General features: G+C 36.7%; 1 protein-coding gene across 4 annotated transcripts in view; it reads right to left on the reverse strand.

Annotated features, from left to right (window-relative positions):
• Nucleotides 1–17,109, reverse strand: part of MLLT10 (MLLT10 histone lysine methyltransferase DOT1L cofactor) — a 94,496-nt gene extending 77,387 nt beyond the window's left edge. For 3 of the 4 annotated variants that reach the window (XM_019616435.2, XM_019616434.2, XM_019616433.2), the window contains exons 1-4: nt 17,035–17,109; nt 7,518–7,627; nt 2,745–2,848; nt 200–293 (exon numbers count right to left, since the gene is read on the reverse strand). In XM_019616435.2, the coding sequence (XP_019471980.1) occupies nt 200–293; nt 2,745–2,848; nt 7,518–7,565 (246 nt within the window). In that variant the 5' untranslated portion in view covers nt 7,566–7,627; nt 17,035–17,109. Of the gene's footprint in view, nt 1–199; nt 294–2,744; nt 2,849–7,517; nt 7,628–10,186; nt 10,290–17,034 lie in introns of those variants that run through there. The other variant, XM_019616436.2, reaches the window with a different exon arrangement.
• Nucleotides 17,110–20,262: the final 3,153 nt, after the last annotated feature.

Consider the following 20,262-nt stretch of genomic DNA (forward strand, 5'->3'; position numbering starts at 1 on the left):
AAAAACTAGATGCATATTTATTTCTGCCAGAGGGAAAAAATACACATTTAGAAAATAAACAACATTTTTATCTAGAATCAAAAGCTACAAAAAAATCTACCTTCTGAGCCACATGAAAATATAATTCCTAGTGTTAGAAGCAATTCAGAGTGAAAAAAAAATTAGTATCAGTAATGTACAGAATTTAACCATTACTTACCAGCTTACTAAAATGGTATTTACAGTAGCCACAATATTGGACATTATCTGCACCATTGCCTTCTTCTTCACAAAGAAGTCCTGCAAACTGTGCACTAGAAACAAACCAAACAATATTCATAACAAGCAAATACAAACTTGCACCAAAATCACACAGTTGATAACATATGGATGCTTGAATTTGTATTTAATTAGAGGAGATTTCCACACAAGTGACTTCGAACAGCATGCCAGCACTTAATCCACCTCTGGCAACTCAGTGGAAAAACCTGTGGTTACCTACAGCCGATGACTTTCTCCTAGATCTACAAACCATTCGAACAAATGTATAGCTTGAAAAATTTGAGTTACTTTCACAAATAAACAAAGCAGTTGCTGATGATCATTAGCTCAAACTGAAGTCAAAATTATGTACAGAAAGAATAGGTTGGATTTTGCTTTGTTTTTAAACAAAACTATAGTGTGGATTCAAAGAAGAAATTCTTCTGAAGTTGCATATATCCTTCCCTCTCTGCCAAGAAAATTACTTTTTTTTTTTTAAATAGAACTTCAATGACATAATAAATCTAATATATTTCATGGGTTTAAAAGATTGTGGCAGGTTAATTTCTTTTAAAAGAAGAAAATGACTTACAGTGTCACTTTGTCTGGGCTAATATTATCTTATTCAACTACATTTTTCAAATCAAATTTGCTTTTCACCATTAGTAAAGTTGATTTATTTTCTGTATCAAAACCAACTTAGATATTGAAAAACCAAATATTCGGTTTCATTTTCCTCATCATTTTCATTAGCATAATAATGCAATGTTACAGACAAAGTGATGCAAGGAAGTATGTAAATGAAAGAACAACATACAGGGCAGTTTATTTTCATTGTTTTTAAAAATCACTTTCCCCTCATTTATATAGAATTACATTCTTGTGCAATCCAGAAATACCATCTACTAAATACATGCACACCTACAGCAGATGCCAGCTATAAGCAAAGATCTGTCATTCTAAGCTTGTCATACAAAAACAGATGGACTCCAGCTCTTTCTTTTTCAGACATTAGTTTTGTTAACACAGAACTGACACAGCTTGATCTGGATCTCTGTTTTCTGTAGTTTTCACATTTTCCTTCCATTTCATAAATATTACAGAAGCCTCTCAATATCCTCAATACAACATCAATACAGAACTCTCTGGTTAGAGATCATTTTTGGTACATATCTGTTCACAATGAAACAAAAATCGTAAGAACTGGCAAGATAACAAAAGGTATATATTTTTAAATTGAATGTGATTCCCAAGTTCTTTTTACACTCGTCGATAACAAGATTTTGGAACAAAGAGACAACAGATGAATAGGACTCCTCTTTCAAACAATTGGATGCATACTTTTTTTTCCATGTCCACAAGCAATTTCTCAAAGTGGTACGCAAGTTTTCAGGAACAAAGTCTGTTTTCACCATAAAACCAAACTTGATTACATTCAATGGAAAATTAGATGGTTATGAAGAAGTAAGACTTCAACATCCCTCCAGATAACTAAGTACCGAAGGAGGGGAAAAAAAAAAAGAAAAAAAAAAGACAAAAACCATGCAACAACAGAGAAGCCCCCACCTCTGCAAGTGAGAATGTGCAGACTTGCAAAGAAATCAGTACTTAATCTGAACAAAACATTCAAAGTAGCACTTGATTACACTGAAGAAAATACTTTTAAGTAGGTGTGCAAATACCTTTTCTTAGACTGAGCTTCTGCACAGAAACGATGGAGCACAATGGGGAACTCACAAACCTGATGAGTACATCTACAGCTAACATACCTAGATAATCTGTGTAAATCTGCTATTACAAAAAAGCTTCAGCTGAATTTGAAAGAGTAAATATGCCCCAGAAATTGTGCGTGGAAATCCCTTTGCCTCATCTTACTTGCTGACATTTGTTGTCATCTAATACAGTCTCTTTTAGAAACCCATAAAGTGAGACAACCATCTCCTGAATGCTTGCCAACCACAATAGCTTAAAGTGGAATGAATCAGGCAGACATGGCTGTTTTTTCTCCAGCGGCTACAGATGAAAGATGTGTACCATTTACATAATGCTAGTGAGGTGAACTACTCCAAATATTTGAAAACCAGAAGTAGTCACTTTACTGCATTTTTAATGTGTGTTTCAACACTTTTTCCTACTGATTTATCAAAAGATAACATCAAATCACCAGGTCAACAATTCACATTCCTTCCCATTCCTGTATCCTATAAAACATCTAAAAAAAGAGGATAGGACAAGAAACACTAAACCTTACTCAGATAAGCACAGGGCACTTAACACAACACGAAGGAGTATTATCAGACTACTTCTACAGTTCCCAGCAATGTATATGATACCACTGCCATATAATCAGTAAACTCTAACAAAATTAAGTATTTCTACACAAACCACTTCACTGTATTTCTTCACCCTAAAATATTCTCAACGAAGTATTTATTCATTTTATAGTATAGAGTTGACTCTCTGGAAAATTCTTTCAGATATGTGCAATAATAAAATATACCTACCATGTTACATGAAAAGCTTGTCGACATCCGTGTTTATTACATGTCATGCATGCACCTGTGGCTGCTTTACTTTCTCTGCCTTGTTCATCACAGATATAGCATGTCTATCAAAGAGAAAATAATATGATGAAAAGCAAACAAATAAGTTATGTGTCACAAGAAATTCTAAGGTGAGAAGTGTTGGATTGTACATCTAACCTTATGTAATAACTCCTTTATAAAGAAGTCCAATTACACTTGTTTGCAAAAGAAGATTATCTGGTAGACACTTTGGATCTGTATAACACTTCATCAGTGCTAAACCAGTACAAATACTAATTTATTTAAATTCTATACTGCTACTCAATCAGCCAAAATGGTTAAACAACCAAAGGCTAATAGCATTAGGCTTTAGGATTTTCCTGGCTTTTAAGTTTGCATTTATGTCTTTTTAAGCTGCAATCATTTTGACAGTCATTTAACAGTACTTGTAGCTATGACATTCAGAAACATCAAACCAGACTGAGTGCCTACCAGTAGTGGGTACCATAAGGTATATATGCATATATCTACACAAACCACCAACAGAAAAGCTGCAAGCTTAAAATTTTACTTGCACATTTGTGTAAACAATTTTCAGAAGTCTCACAGCATGCTTCAATATTCATATGACATTCAGTTACCTTCAATTAAATACTGTGTTTAACAGAGTTCTGCTTTAATTTCAGACAGCTTCATAAGCATCTTAGAAAGTAATCGAGTAAGAACTCTCTGTAAATAAAGTTTAAATTAATACACTAAACCTATTTCAAGCTTAAAAACATGCTAAAGTGAGAATGAGTTTCTATTCTCTGAAAATCTTTTCACAGAATTTCTCTCATAAATTTGCCTTACTGGGATACAATGGCAGTTTATAAGATTTTAGAAACATTTTCAACAAAATGTGGGGGAGAAAAAAATCAAGATAAAAAGAATGCAATATCTATCACTATCTATCATTATTTTATATGTAGCTGATGAACAGGGATACTTGTATGGAAGCTCACTATTACGCTAGACATCACTACAAACTCTCACTAGCATTTCAGTGAGAAGCATAAGTCAAAAGTACATCTTCTTCCGCAACTCCTTTAATAACCAAAATGTCATCTAGAAAAATCTATCACATCACATTTGTATCATCAGTTGCAAACTACAGCCCACGTAAAATTTAACTGTTTATCAGTTCATTCTTAATGAATCCAGCATCAATACAATCAAGTTCCTCCTCTTAAATAAGACAGAATCTTATCAAAGGGACAAATATCAACGGTACACTGCTATCCATAGGTATTCCATTGTAAGATCCTAGGTGTAACTGATTTGTCCCAACTGCATTGCAACCTCCTCCAGAAAGGCAGGGAAAGAGAGCAGGATAATAAATAAATGAAAAGAACATAAACTGATGTCTACTACCCAGTGTTTAAGAAAAATGTCCCAAAACATCACTGAAATTGAGAATGAAAAAGGAAATAAGGCAAAATTTATGTTCTTTACAAAAGAAGTGAAAATGAGTGAAATTCTGGAATCAGAACTGCCTTGAATAGTTATCCATCTTCAATACTTAACACGAGAAGTCAGCCAACTAAAGCATTTTTGTTATTGTGCAAGACTCTGAGGTAGATGAATTATTTGGCATGGTTTTCTCTAGTCTCCTGAAGAGTACTAAGAGCAGTAGCTAACATAACCCAAAACCATACCCTATCTCCTAACACTTGAAGGTTGGGGAATGGGGACATGAATCTTTGCCTTGCTCCTGCTGTGCCAGGTACCACACACTCACTACTCACTGGGCCATTTGCCAGGGTCAGAGACTGGTCACTTTTTAGATTTCCATACCATGACCCAACATGTGAAGATTTTATTAACAAACTAGGTCATAATCTATCAACTGCATCTGAATAACTATTTCTAAGTCTCAACATAAGGTAGCTCTGTAAGCAGAGTTCAATAGATTCCATACAGCTCCAGCTCCAGCTCCCATTCTGTTTTGAAGTTTTGCCTAAAAAGTTTTCCTCACCGAAGTTCAGAAGTGGTGTAAACGTTCCATTTAATAAGGATGTAGGTCCTGTTCTTTGGCAGTGTATGCTGCATTCAGGACCCCTTAAACTGACTAACAGTAAAATGATTGGGGGGGGGGGGGGGAAGAAAAAAAAAGACTGATTGGATACATTACAAACAAGTTTAAACACAACACTGCGGACTGCCTACCCAACACAAATATCTAGAGACATTTTGCAAAGCTGCCTTGAGTTGTCTGTCAGTAATTTTCCTTCGAAGATTCAAAACTGTAAAGCTCCTTTGCAAAAAAAGGCGAGGAATGCCTTGACAAAAAAAAGTAATCTGAGAAGCAGTTTATTCTACTCGTAAAAGCTACCTAAGAGTATTGCCCATTTACAGAATTGAACTTAGAATTTGTACATAAGTTTCTTATTATTGCAGCAAATAATGAAATAAAATTTTAATAGCTGTCTTTACTGCTAGGTGGATCAAGAAACTCCAAACGCACTTATTGTTTAAAATCAACTCTGAAGAGGCTCTTAAAAGCAATAATTATATTCAATTACCACAGGCTTCAAATGTACCTGAGAAAGACAGATAAATCTCTCCATAAAACAAGTAAGAGATTATACATGCACAAACAGCCAAGAAATAACAAACATCTATTCAATAGGAAAGTGATTTCTAGTCCATTTCTTTTTTGGAAGCAACTACGTAAAAGCAGCTTTCGTATTAACTCATTCATCAGGTCACTCAGTAGGTTTACACTGTAACATGATGGCTTTTATCCAAGGAGCAGGTAAACTCCACAGAATGAGTGGCCATAAGCTCATGGTCCGGCGTCAACTTTGTTCCTTCTTGTACCCAAGATTACATTACTGCATATTATTACGTATTTTACAACAGAAAATAAGGAAACAACTACATAAAAGAATCCTATGTGAATCAAGTAGTATCTCCTGGCAGAATTCCAAGGAAGTTTTTCTTTCTTTTAAAGACTTTAGTATGAATTCTTCCTTATGATAATTTTTGCTGAACTACATCTTATCCCAATTCCATATGGAAGACTACTTCCAGACATACACAGCTGCATACACAAAATTAGTCAGGACTTAGCAACAAATCAAATCTTTCTAGAAATCATTCTTTTCCAACCTAAGTTGACAAGCAGAATCAAACTGACTGGAACTGTGACCCCAAATTTGCGATTTCTGGTAAGTTAATACATTTTCTAATGTATTATATTGGCCTGTATTAAAGTAGTTTTAGACTGACAGCTAACTTAGAAAACTGTCCCCAACCTGAACACCAACAAAGAAGCAGAAAATTAAAAATTTGACAACAGGAACTCTACACTGTCTGTACGCTATTAATATTCAATGAAATGTTTTAAGTACATTAAGGAAGAACCATTACAAATTAAAAAAAGAAACACTATGACTACTGATGGGGGAAAAGGAGAAAAGAGATATTCTATTGGCCCAAAGTTGAGCAGAGAAAAAAAAATACTGCTTTATGTCCAAGCACAAAACATCTATTGGTTCTGCACTTACTCTCACTATTGCATTTTCTTGCCAATACAGAAGGAAGTTTACAGTCAAAAGTTGATACAGATACTCAGGTAGTATGAATGAGAAAGACCTACAGTTTGACTCTTTTCATACACTGGTAAGTAGGAAGGGAAAAACCTATGGAACAGCAATATTAGTAAACGAGACAGATAAGGAAAAGACCAACATACTGAACAGGAAAAAAGACTAGAAAGAAAGGAAAAAGAATAGAGTATAATTTGAATCTTTCTGTGAGAGGAAAAAAGAAAAAAAGCAGAGACATAAGCTGGGAAAAAAAAAAGAGAGGTTAGAGAAACAACATGAGATGGACTAGTTTCCCTGTAGGAAATGACTTTTTTTTTTTTTTTTTTTACATCATAAAGTGTGTTCTTCTTTTGCTCCTATGTCCACAAACCATCATGGAATAAAGTAATAGAAAGAAACTAGAATTAAAAGGAACTGCACAAAAATGTGTTAATAAAACTACTCATAAATTGAGTTCACTGCCTACAAAAGGGAAAACACAAAAATACAAAGGAGGGAGTAGTTAGGTATCATGGGGAAAAGGCAGTGCAAGTGGAAGACCAAGTAGAAAAAATAAGCTATTAGTAGAAAATATTAACAACTTTTTTTTAATAAAGTCTTGCCACACTTCAAAAAAGATTCCATCTCACTGACCCTTATTTAGGAGCAGTTATTCTATTTCTTCTATAGGCAACTAATCCTGCTAAAGAAAACACTGTTTACAAAAGCAAAAGTCTGCAAGATTTAGCCTTAATATATTGGTACTGCTGTTCTTGTTTATGAAGTTCTTATTAATAATTAAAACAGTAGGACTAAGTGGTAATTAATATTAACATTTCAAATAAGGTGTAATAATATTCTTACATATGGGAAATGTTTCACATTGCTTTCAAAATAAACCATTATTCAAAGATTGCAATATTTTTAATTAACAAAACAGTCCCTACTCTGTATAAGAATAATGAGACATTGCAGATAACTTTGCAGCTTAATTGAACAACACAGCTTTCTTAATTCTTGAACTTATCATTGATACATGGAAGAAAACATACAACATTACAGTAGCTATTGATAAATTTCATCTAAACTGCATTTAAAAAACTGTAGTTTTAGATTATTTAAAGCTCACAAGTTTTCAAATAAATACATTACATACAGATAAAAAGACACACAATTGTACCTTATTGTAACGATCATGAGGAACAGACTGCAACACAATAGGTTCCATTGTAGCGACATTCGCAAACTGCACCTCGGGAATGTACAGAGCACAAACCACATGAGCCCAACCTACAAAAAGTTACAATTGTATTTAATTTTAACGTTTTCTAGAAGCTCAAAGGACATTTCAATTACTGTACAAAGAACCTCTTACAGCACTCTTCTCCATTAACTATTTTAACTGTTTAAAACATTGCAGACATAAATGACTTAAATCACGTTTACATTTCATTTTATATTACCCAAAGTTAAGAGGAGCTGTAAAATATTTTAAGTTTATTGTGTGGAGAATTCCTAAAAATAGTACTTCATGAACTGCAGATAGCAATGATTCACACAAACACAAGTGGAAAAGCAGTTTCTTTCTTTAACTTACCTGGATTACCATAGAAAACACTTAAAAACTATGCAAATTCCCACAAAAGAAAAATAGGGTATGAAGAAAGTATTCATGCAAGCGTTACTTTCATGTAAGACCTTCTGTGTACAGTTTTTATTTAAACAAAACCATTCTGAATTGACTAGACTCATCTATTCTCTCCAAAGCAAGAAATCTCACATCACGCGCACACACACACATAAATATACGCACACACACACAAAAAAAACAAACCAAAAACACACATACCTACAACTTTTTTTTATTTTCCTAGTTTTAAAGATTTAGACAACTTACTTATCCTAACTAGATCAACTCCTACATCCAGTCCTGTCCTAAGTCACTGACCTGGGGCTCAGTTACTTACCACATCGTACTTTAGCAACACTTAAAGAAATAAAAGCTCCTAAAATAGCATTAGGAATGGTGTGTAGAGGGGGGTGGAGGGAAGAAAACTCTCCAGAAAGAAAACCACTGATTTCAAGCTTTCCTTCCATGCCATGATTCTGAGAGTTGCAAGCTTGTTCCAGTAGAGGCTACTTTGCCACAAGTGTAAGAAAACTGTCCGTATTCTATGCTTGGCTAAATTCAGCAAAATCTAACCCAGCATCAGAAGCAGCTGTGCTGCTTCATCATCATATTCATAAATTCTTAACACAAGGAACAAGTATTCGACTAGTAGAAGAGTAAAGAAAATGAAGTGCCATTTTAAGCCACTTCTAAAAAAAAATTTCTACAGATCATTTTAAAACAATCACTAAAAGACTGACTGGGAGAAAAAAAAAAAACACAAAACACCTATGAAAACCTCAGATTGTATGTTCTCTGTTTGACATATCTTCAGGGAATTAGTGTTTATAAGGACTTTCCTAAGACTTGCACACTGCCCTGAGCCACAGCCATTTTACTAGACAGATAAGCAAACATTAACGTGGTGTTGAAGGTGAATATTTCTCTTTAAATCTCTTCCCCTGAAAAAGTATTAATCTAATAACCCATTAAACCCACAGAAAAGTGACAGACAGTATCTATATAGCAAAACAAACAACATACATCAGCACTGATAAACTTCTTCGAAAAGAGATTAAAAACTGCTCAAGGAACTAAGACCAGGGACCTTCTCCACCTGTTTCCAGTTATCTTCTTCAGATCCTCACAATCTGGCCTTCGCAAAAAATGACAACTTGTCCAGTAAAAAATTAAATCATAGGGATGGTTGCAGCATCTTTATCATCATCTACAAGCCACAAATGCCTAATCCTGCATGACCTCCCACTGGGACTCCATGCACCAAGCTACTTAAATGTTACTTTGTCCAAGGCTTCACTGGTTAAGAAAAACTGAAGTATCAGAAAGCAACAACCAGCTCATCTAGAAGAACCAAAACCAGCACATTCAGGAGTTCCTTCCCGTGAAAGCATGGGGAAGAAATTCTTCCCTCTTGAGTGTTGTTAAGGACTGGTTTCCTGAAGAGGCTGTGCAATCTCCATCACCGGAGAACTTTGCAAGGTCTATAGACCCCTCCACAAAATTTATCAGTTAAGGGTGGCCAAGAGTATTCAGCTTCACCACAGAAAGACAAAATGGTAATGGAAAACAGTATAGGAGGTAAACAACCATCATCTTTTTCCTGAACACCAAAAGATTACTCAAGACTATTCCAAAGCATGAAACCAAGGACACCCAAAGGGAACAAGTGTGACAGCTCACACTTTTCCGCATTTAAAAACAAGTCCAAGATCTACTTCAGTAACAATAATGACAAAAACAGTAATTTCAAACAGCAAGAATTGAAAATTAATGCCAAAAAGCCTTCAAAATTAAAATACATCTTATGAAAGCTTTTTACTTGAGCCCCACTGCCAACATTTTTTCTTTAAGTATCTGTCAGAAAAGCTCACTACTGAGTTTTGTCAATTTTAGGTTTTGTCCTGGCATGTAAAATGCTTAACTGCAAGCTCAGAATCCATCCTCATTTTACAAATCTTTTGCTGAGGTTCTGATTTCAGATGCTTAATTTTCACCTCAGTGAAAGCTTTCTAACACTGCATATTCAAAATATTTAAGTATGTAATATTCATTAACGTTCAGAATAACAGATCTTGAGTTCCAGTGCCTTAACTAAAAACAGTCTGTCATCCCAACGACAGCAAACAGGTAACTATTTCATCACTAGTTAATAAAAGCTGTTGCCAACACAGAATCCTACAATAACAACCAAAGACTTTTACAGTAATAATCCACCCTACCACTCAAATACAGAGAAGGCTGAGTGCTAACAACTGCAGAACAGACTCTGGACAATCGATGCCAAAGGAGCACAGCAGAGCAGTAGCAGCCAGAACCATGAAGTCACAGAGAAGTCCAGCTGCAGTGGCAGCCTGGTCCCAAAACAGCTCTGTGATGTCATCACCATCTCCTAACTCCAGTCTGACCTCTGAATAAGATTTGCTTATGCATTCTGTGAAAGTTCCTAAAGAGTCCATTGTATTTCACTAAGGAATTTTATGCCATCTGTAACTTTAACTCACTCCTAACCAAAATGAACACCATTTTTTAGCACAGAAAAAGCCTTCTTTGTTGAAACACTAGTTTTCTTATTAGGGTCACTCTGGGATGTAGCTTACAGACACACCTCAATCCATATCAACTGTGAGCTGTCACTGGAAGGTAAAGTCCCACCTCCCTCTCTCTGCAGCACAACTTGCCATATACTGAGGCAGATAAAATTGTACTCATTTCATTACTAACCCTGGGGCAAGACAGAAATTTACCTTGCGGTCACATCAGCAAGCTGATGAAAGGCATGCTAAGGTTTTATGTTTACCATAAACAAAACCACAGGTGAAAAAACAAGCCGGCACAGGAAAAGCACAGTCCTCTCCTTTCTGCAGAGGTCTGGGAACTGCACCCCAGGTTCTGCCGCCAGCACATCTGCTGGCTGATCCCAAAACTCAGCCCTATCCCACCCTGAAAGGTGAAGCCAGAGAAGACGTGCATAAGACCAGAATTGTTACTATATGCTACGGGGAAAGATTAAGTACTATTCTGAACCCTTAGTCCAAATGCCTCATTAAAGCATTCCATATACCTCTATTCCTTTCCCACAAAGGTAGCAAAACTTGCAGAAAAGATGAGGCTGCTTAAGATACTGCAGTTTCCTTAACCTCGCAAACACTGTTTTAGAGATTGCTAGGGCTAACACGGTATTATTCACTACACTGTTTGATCCACTCCTTGAAAAGATAGAAGAAAAAAGGTGCCCACACTAACTGCTGGAGATCCCTCCCCCAGCAGCTGACAGCCAACCTCGTCACCAGTACGCTGAATCAAGTGACAATTTCTACTAAAAATAACAGTAATAAACCGGTTATCTGTGAAGAAAAGGCTCCATTCCACAGAGCTTTACTACAGAATTTCACCTAAATCTGCATTTACCAATACTTGCTCTTCAATTAAAGAATAAGTACATATGAAAAATTCTCATTGGTTCTTCGTTTGGCAGCATAACAGTTTGTTTCTGAAGCAGCTCCAGCTTACATCCCACTGGTCCACTAAGTAAGCCAACAGCTTTAATCATCTTATCTTGCATGCTATGGCATTAATGAGTCTCTTACTCCTCTCTAAAGACATTTTATACAACAAAAGGAAAAAATGTCATAAATATTTATCTAAAGCTTTCTCTAATTTTTTTCCAGGTTCCCAGTGTAGTTCCTTACATTGCATTTACCAGTAAAATAATTAGTAAACATTTAATTTTTATGGTAATATTAACAGATTATATGGTAATCTGTGTATTTGTTAGTAAAATATTTTTGTTTTGCTTAGATGATATTACTGCCTTTTCTAGTAAAAAATACATATGCTAAATCTTGCAAATCTCTGCAAAAGGACCTGAACATTTTTATGTAAACATTTCTAGCAAAATGCATAAGCCTAAATATATAACATTATACCATCCATATTCTTAAACATTAATACCATGAAAACGCATCAGAACAGCAAACGCGGCAGTGAGAGATGCTGACACCAATAACGCTAAGAGTAAGAAAAGCTGGCATGTGGTGTTTTTATAGACTTGGGGGATCCCAACGCTGACCCGGGGGATGGGAGGAGGGCCTGAAGGATGACATAAAACCACTGCATTGTTAGCTGGCCTTTTCCCAAGCAGCTGCATGAAAGAAGCCTTGGTGAAAAGTCGACACAAAGAATGCTGTTACACAGCATTCCTCATCAGCCAGTGGAATCAGATTTCAAAGCAACAACTCGCACACCAAGCTGAAGCCTCTTCGGCTCAGAGAGAAACGCAGACAAAGATTACTGTAAGAGAACTATTTAAACATCCAAAAAATATATCCAACGAACAGCGTGCTTGGAAAAAAAGAAAAAAAGAAAAAAAAAAGGAACAAGTGAACTTTTTTTAATGTATTAAACGCGTTTTTACACTTTGCCCAACTCCTAAGCCGCATACAGAGAACAGATATTGCTACAAACAGCTTAATTGCTCTTTCAGTAGCATTCTTACACATAAGACAGCAATCAATAAGGAATTCCCACATATACCACAGTTTTTCCTCATTTTCAAAACCTTTCATATTCAGTTATATATTTTAAACCACAATGATGCCCTAAATGAACACTACTACCAAATGTAGCGCAGGCTTTCGTGTATAAGTATATTCAAAGACAAAAGTTCATTAAAGTTTCAGCTCAATCCTACATTCTTACTTTCAGTAAAAAAAAAAAAACAAAATACAGAATTTCTATAATTGCAGACAGTGACCACAGACTTCCTAATGTTTCTGTAAATAGTTTCACAGGGTCCAGGTACAGAGAAGATCCTTTTCCCCCACAACACATTAAGCAGCCAGAACATTACAATGAATTACTTACATATTCAAAGCTTATTTTTAAAGTTTCTGGCAATCACCCTGATTAGAACCATGCAATGTCCCATCACTATTAACAAATGAATTACATCGAATTTGCAGCTAAATACGGTCAACTCTTCACAATCCTCAGCACATACGATCTCTTCGCAATAAACCACATCATGGATGTCATGCAGACTGCATGCTATGAAACGCAATTGCATTGTTTCCAAGACCCATGCAAGTTTCAGCAGTGTGAATCATTTTCACACAGTGTGAAGAAACCCAACAAATGTGCATTCAGCTCTTAGCTGCTCCTGTTCTGTGCTAGTACAGGTCTCTGGCAATGGAAAGCCCTGAAAGTACAATGAAGCAGCCTAAGGTTCTGGATTCAACTCGAATCCAGACCAAATTCTCTCTCGGGCCACCACCAGCAGGAGCAGCCACCGCCACCATACCAACAGGAGGCAGCTAATACAGTTACAGTTACCTCGGATAACTGAAATTCCCCTATGCCACTCTACCTCTAATTACCCAAATGGTCAAGAGTCAACAAAGACTGTAAAAATAGTTAACACCTCAAAAATTTACATTGCCCATGTATTCTGTTTAAAGCCTTGTTAAAATTAATACTTGTGTTCTAATTTGAGGTTCTGTCCCTCTGTCCCAGATTCAAGGTAGTGTGAATTGCTAGCTAGTGTTTTGTAATTATTGAGAAAAAATCTGTACCAAAAAGTGGTGACCTGTGATCACATTAGCAATCTATGCTACGGAACACTAAATCATACTGTTGTCATTTGGCAGCTTAGATAGATACAGATTTGCTTCTCTAAAACTTCACATGCAGTTCTGGTAGGGATTATGTGTCACTTGGAAGAGGAAGAGAAGCAGAAAGGGGATGGGTCATACTTCCATACAAGGAATACCCCATCAGTCTGGGGCTTCCCTGAAAGGAGACAGAAAAAGAATATGACAAGGGTCTATAAAACCACAAGTGGTACTGAAAATAAAATAACTGGTCTTTGTCACTTCCCTTGACTTAGCAACTGCCACGTGCCATCAAATAAAACTGTGATTTAAAGGACTTACAATCTGCATACTACTGTTACACATCATACTGATCAGCTGTGAAATGTCTTGCTACGGACACCAACACTCCAAAAGAAATGGACAAATTAAGTGTGTAACAGAGACGTTTAAAACACACCTGATAGATACAACATGTTGTGTTCTTTGAAAACACAAAAATACCATCACTGGTTCAAGAAGTCCCAAAGCATACATACCTGTAGGTTGGGAACATATTCTGAGAAAGCATGCAAGAAATTTCCCAAGAACCAAGTTCATACTGACAAAGAGAGCATGATCCTCTTCTCTTGCTACCACATACTGACACTTCCAATTTATGCAGAAGATACAGGACAGAACCACACCAACAATGTCGCATTTGTGGTACTGCTAAAAACTTTAATTCCTTATTTATTGTAAATGAGACTGGAAAACCCAACATTACTCCCTTAGCAACTGTACCAACAAGCATAACTAAATAATTTTAGATATCTCCAAATAAAAATATAAAACCTAAAACGGAAATTTCAAGAAGCAATGAGCTCCAAAAAAATCAAATAAACTGTAACAAGTAAGTAAAAGGGAGAAGGAGAAAGAACATGCACAAAAGAATCTCAAATCACACAGAGAAGGTAGGGTTAAAAGATGGGGAAAAATAAAGACAAATGCACCACATACAACTATCGCTGTTGTTAGTAACACTTAAAAACAACACGAGTTTGACTCATGGACTATTCTGTCATAGATAGATGGATAGGCAGATAGATAGATGAATGGATATTATAGTGCCCCAGAGTTCTTAAAGACAAGATAATGCCACTAAATAAGAGCCATAAGATTAGGCTATTTTCAGGGACAGCTGTACAGCTGACTTAAGACAGCTTACGTACAGGCTACTGCTAGAAGAATGGTCCTGTTCATTCCCTGACATCAGCACTGTCAGCTGGATCGGGAAACTGATTTAATTTAACTGAAAATGAACACAGGAAACGAAGTTGTAAACACCAATGTCACCACAAAGAAGGAGGCAGCAGTGCACAGTAAGGACCCTACCTGCAGCATCAGTGTCTTACTGCAGATTAAGAAAATCATGGAACCCTAGACTAAAAGCTCAGCAGACAAAACATTAAGATTCCAAATGTAAAAGAAAATATAGCACCTTCAATATCCAAAACAAAACATGTTTCTTCACATTAGTAAAAAGCAAATACCCAGAAGACTGTTCAAAAAAAAAAAAAAGTTATCATTAACACCAGCAGACCACGTATGAGTTATCTGCACACTACAGCAAAAATTGCATTGGCTTTCTGGTCAGTGTTGGTGGAAAAGTTTTAAAAATCAAGTTTTAACCTGAGATGCCCAGGACATGACCTCTTAGAGTACTACCCTGACTCTGAAATTCTTCTGGCACAATCCCTTATATTAAGCATATTTTGAAAGAAAAGCTTCAGATTAACAATGTAGGTTTCCATGACATAACACCAGTTGGAGTTCATTTTTCCAACGTTCACACCCTTCTGTAAACCCGCTACTAAAAGTACAGTTGGTCCATAAAGTCAGATTTGCTGTATTCACCCTACGGACAATATCTATTACTGAGGGAGATTCCCAGACAGTAAAACACAAATCCTCAAGACTTCTCTGCTATCAGCTTTTCACTGATAAAAATCACCGGTCATGAAAATTAAAGAAGGGACAATACCATTTGTCCAGTGTAACACCTTTGCTATTTGAACTTAAGTAATTTCAATCAGATAAAGCAATTCACTTTCAGACAGAAATTCATAATTACAAAGAGTACAGTTGCAAGAGAGAATCTAAAGGGTGATCAGATATTTGATGCAAACTGCCAAAATACACTCTCAAGACTTTCTGAAAATTCTTCAAAATTACCATACAGAATAGCAAGGCATTCCCAAACACTACTTTAAATACAAAAGCGGAAAACCCTTCAGCTACCTCACGCTTCAGTTGCCATTCTGAAGAAATTAATTCAATGCTGCTGCATATTAACCTGTTTGAGAGGCTTAGTTCTAAGGCTAAAATACTGCGCTGGCACTTATTAAGGTAGTTTCACTGACACACTAACTTAATACAATCTCCTAACACGAACGACACAAAATTCTCTAACATGTTTGAGATAAGCAGACACTAGAACGGTGAATACCAGAAGGTATGTTATACATTATTGTCAAACATACTGATTAGAAAGGGAAAGAGGAGTCCAGCCCAAACACAAGCAGGCTCTGGCTCGTGCAATTCAACCGTAAAATGAACAGCAAAGCCACAGCAACAACAATGCTAAACTGAGATTAAGATAAAAATTAGGCAGAATACTATGTAAGCAGCACAAAATCTCCAGAAAACAATTAACATAGACTGTCCAAATGATATCTGCAGTCCTGATCGTCCTTCTTCCTCTCACGAGAGAGAGGTCGCAGTCTCAAAATGACTGGGCTATTTACAAATAGATGATGGACAGGAATTTAGAAGTATCTAATACAGATAGAAGACGACAATCCAGAAGTGACTGGAAAAAGATTTCATTCACATCACCCAACTATTAGCAAAAAAACAAGCAAGGCATGGTATTCTGTGGAGATTTCTTTTAGCAGTTCTACTTGGCAGGAGCAGAACTGATGATAACCTGAACGATACAATTAGAAAGATGCAAGGGACAGGTAATTGCTACTACAACTTTTCAGCTCTAGCTTCTTTGTTACTGAGCCTATTAGTAAACCAAACATGAAAGAGCTACCTTTGAAAATGCACCAACGCATTCAGTCTGGCTATAGACATAAAAATTAACTTTCTCCCATGAATGATGCACTTTGAATAGCTTTCTATAAATGTTCGAACTCCAACTAAATACATATAAAATTTATCTGTTTCCCTTGTAAATTCTTGTGTTAAAATGCAGTTTATCCTTTACTGTAACTTTAATCTACAAGTAAATCTAAGAATAATAATTGATGTTCTCAAACTTAAAGTCATCCTAATCTGGACTACTGCAAAATATTTATCACCTTCCAAGCCAGCTAGAGTGATAAACCAGTTGCTAGTTTTCACTGTTATTAGGATCCCTACGTATTCTTTCCACAGTCTTATTTCCCTCATACAGAATAAGAGAGTTCACAAATAGTAAGAATAAAACTTACCCCCATTATCTGTTCTCTTTAAAGCACCATCCTTATGAGGGCATAATTCACATCTCTAGGGAAAAAAAGCAAAAATAAAATAAAAAAATGGAATGATCACAGAAGCATTACAAAAGAAACCATACAAACCAAATCTATTAGGTGTCAGTAAAAAAGTAACCACTCTATAAAAGTGAATGGGCGTATTTTCCTTAACCCTTACTGTTGTATTAAAGCTAGTTTGTCAGAAACAAAGCCACCTCCTTTGGATCTTGAAACCACAATTTATTTAAGCTATTCACAATTCTACCTCCAAGTTTTAATCCCTGGATTCCACAGCATGGAATTCTGGATACGTGTCACCAAGAATGGGGCAGACTTCCTTGACAAGAAAATCGGGCGCAGACCAAAGACTCCCTACTGTAAGCCCTTCTCCTTGGATCTTTGTACTCACCAAAATGGTCAATCACAGAGATGTGCCTCAGATATAATTAGTGCAGAGAACAGCTATAATAAGAACTGGTTTCATAGTCCCTGCTGACTCACACTTATTCCAATAAGCCAAAAACAACTTCGTTTTCTGTTTCGTGAACTGGTCAAAAGTCAACTCATCCCTGAAATTCCTAAAGACTGCGTGTCTTGAAACATGCAGCTGGGCATCCTTTTCTTTTGACATATCAGAATCACAGAAGTGCAGTCTTTCTACTACAACTGTTTCTATCAACTTCCTAACATCAAGCTTAGCACTAAGTTTCCCACAATAGAGTCAGTAAATTCCAAATCAGTCCAGAGACTATAGAAACTGAACAGGTTTGACACACAATCCATTTAACTAGTTCAGATGATGTCAAAGGGAGTACTGATGCAGGAGAACCTATACCCAGACATCATTTTATTGCAATCTTTATGTATTCCCAAATTAGTAACAACCCAAACCGTACCAGTCTTACAAGCTTTTTAAGAAACCCAGTAACAGTCAGATCTTCAGATGCATCCTTTTATCACACCCTTCAAATGGAGACAGACATCTAGCATCAGTATGGATCTTCTGTTTCCCAAGCTGCACAGTTCTCTGTTATCAGCTAACTGCTAAGTTAGCAGATAAAGGAGCCTACAATGCTCTATGTGCCTCAAAAACAGTTTGTGCAGACTTGGGGACTTCCTGAAACTAATACAGATGAAGTATATCTTCAGGACTACGCAACCTGTAACAAAACTGGTATTAGCAGCAAAGAGGCTTAAAGGTAAAACAGAAAAGTTTTTGAATTACTTTTGCTGAGTAAATTGGTATAGGCAGATGCACACAAGAAAAAGTATCTTTAGGATTCCTCCTTCCTGTCTTTCGTTTCCCTTACTCTTCCCTCACATCAACCCATGAAAATGATCAGCAATTTATTAAAAGGCAATATTAAGTCTCCAGTGAAATTCAAAGGTCAAAGTGTCTGAAAACTTCCAACCTATTCTGTAAGCTGCCTCCACACTTGGAGCACTACACCACTTCTTTTTCAAGTCAAGATTACAACGACCTTCTTGCAACTGAAATGAATGATTGGTTCATTCCCTGTTCATGTCAGGGGGTTGAAACTAGATGATCCTTAAGGTCTCTTCCAACCTAAGCCCTTCTATGACTCCATTATTCCTTTCCAACAAAATCTTACATATGCAGTAAATGTGCTGTATCTTAACACTTCAGCTCTCCAAACACTACATGCAAGCTGCTGAGACACCCAGTAGCTGCAGGTTAATTTTAATGAATTCCATGTACACTGGATTAGAGCAAGCAAGAAGCCTGGTACATACTGACAGTAAAAGTGCAATAAAGTTTGTTTCTATCCCAAAGCCTATACAGCTTAAGAGCAGTGAGCTGAGATGATGTATCTAGCACGGAGACAACTGAAGCTATTAACATAGTTTCCCTTGCCCCACCTCCACAAGCCTGTGAAAATTTATCATATATTTTCACTAGTGGTAAAACCAGTTTAGGAGGTTCCCTTCTTTTACCCTTCACCACTCCCTTAGTAATCTCTCCTTCCATCACTCCCACAGCTGCTAAACTCTGCAAGGCTGCTCTTCAAACCAGATCAGTGAAATGGAGTGAAATAAACTTTTAATATTTTCTTACAGCATAATCCCACATTTAGTTACAACAGCAAAACAGAAGGCGGGGAATGGCAGCACTGCAACATAAATAAGAATGAATAAACTTCTTGAACAAACTTTACATAAGAGTAACAGAATAAAAAAATTAAGCACAATCACAGGATACTGAGTGACAAGGAATGGAATCAGTCATTTATGTGTAAGAGTTCAGTATGCTCCTTTATCTCTTCAGAGTTTAGTTTCAACTCATTTCTTTTTGTCTCAGATCCCCATAGGGCTCAGGTCTGTTAGATCTCCCCTCATTATTCCTCTGTAGCCATAGCTGCAACCAGTCAGGGAAGAATAAAGATAGAAGACAGAAAACTGATCTGGAGGAGGGAGCTTTGACATCGAAAGAAAACTGAAGTGTTGGGAATTCTGAAGAGTATCCTGCCATTGGCAGGGAGCAGAATGCCTGCACTCAGCTCTGGAGCTGGAGGTGGGATTCTGATGATATGTAGCATTTCTGGTGCTGTGAATTCTGGCTACCATCTGCAATAAAGTAGCATCATAATAAGCTAAAATACCACACAGTGACCCTTTGCCCTTTTTGCTCTAGGTTATGAATCTAACTGGTTCCCAGCCTACATGCTCTCATACATTATCTCCTCACTTTCAACATACACCACCATGCAGCAGAACCAGCGCCCTTGCCTGGTGGGCCCCATGTGCCTCATTCCCACTTGATTGAGACAAGTAAAGTAGCAGACCATTACATTTTTAACAAATATTTTACTACTACTTCTAAAATCTTAGAGCAATACTAGATAGAGCAACCATTTCAGATGGATCTCATGTCACAGACCTTCCTTTGCCTGACCCTTCACATGAAATCTCTGAAATTGTATACAGACTGGATGTAAGGAGAAAGGTGATGAAGCACTAGAACAGGTTGCCAGGAGAGGTGGTGGATGCTCTGTCCCTGGAGACATCCAAGGTCAGGCTGGACAGGGCTCTGAGCAACCAAATGCAGCTGAAGGTGTCCCTGTTCATTGCAGGGATGTTGGACTAGAGGGTCCCTTAAGGATCCCTTCCAATACAAATGATTTTATGCTTCTGTGTTTCAAAAAAAGCAATAACCAGCTGAGAATTTGCTAAGTGACTCAAAAA

Source organism: Meleagris gallopavo, chromosome 6 (genome assembly GCF_000146605.3).
Source record: "Meleagris gallopavo isolate NT-WF06-2002-E0010 breed Aviagen turkey brand Nicholas breeding stock chromosome 6, Turkey_5.1, whole genome shotgun sequence".
Classification (NCBI taxonomy): domain Eukaryota; kingdom Metazoa; phylum Chordata; class Aves; order Galliformes; family Phasianidae; genus Meleagris; species Meleagris gallopavo.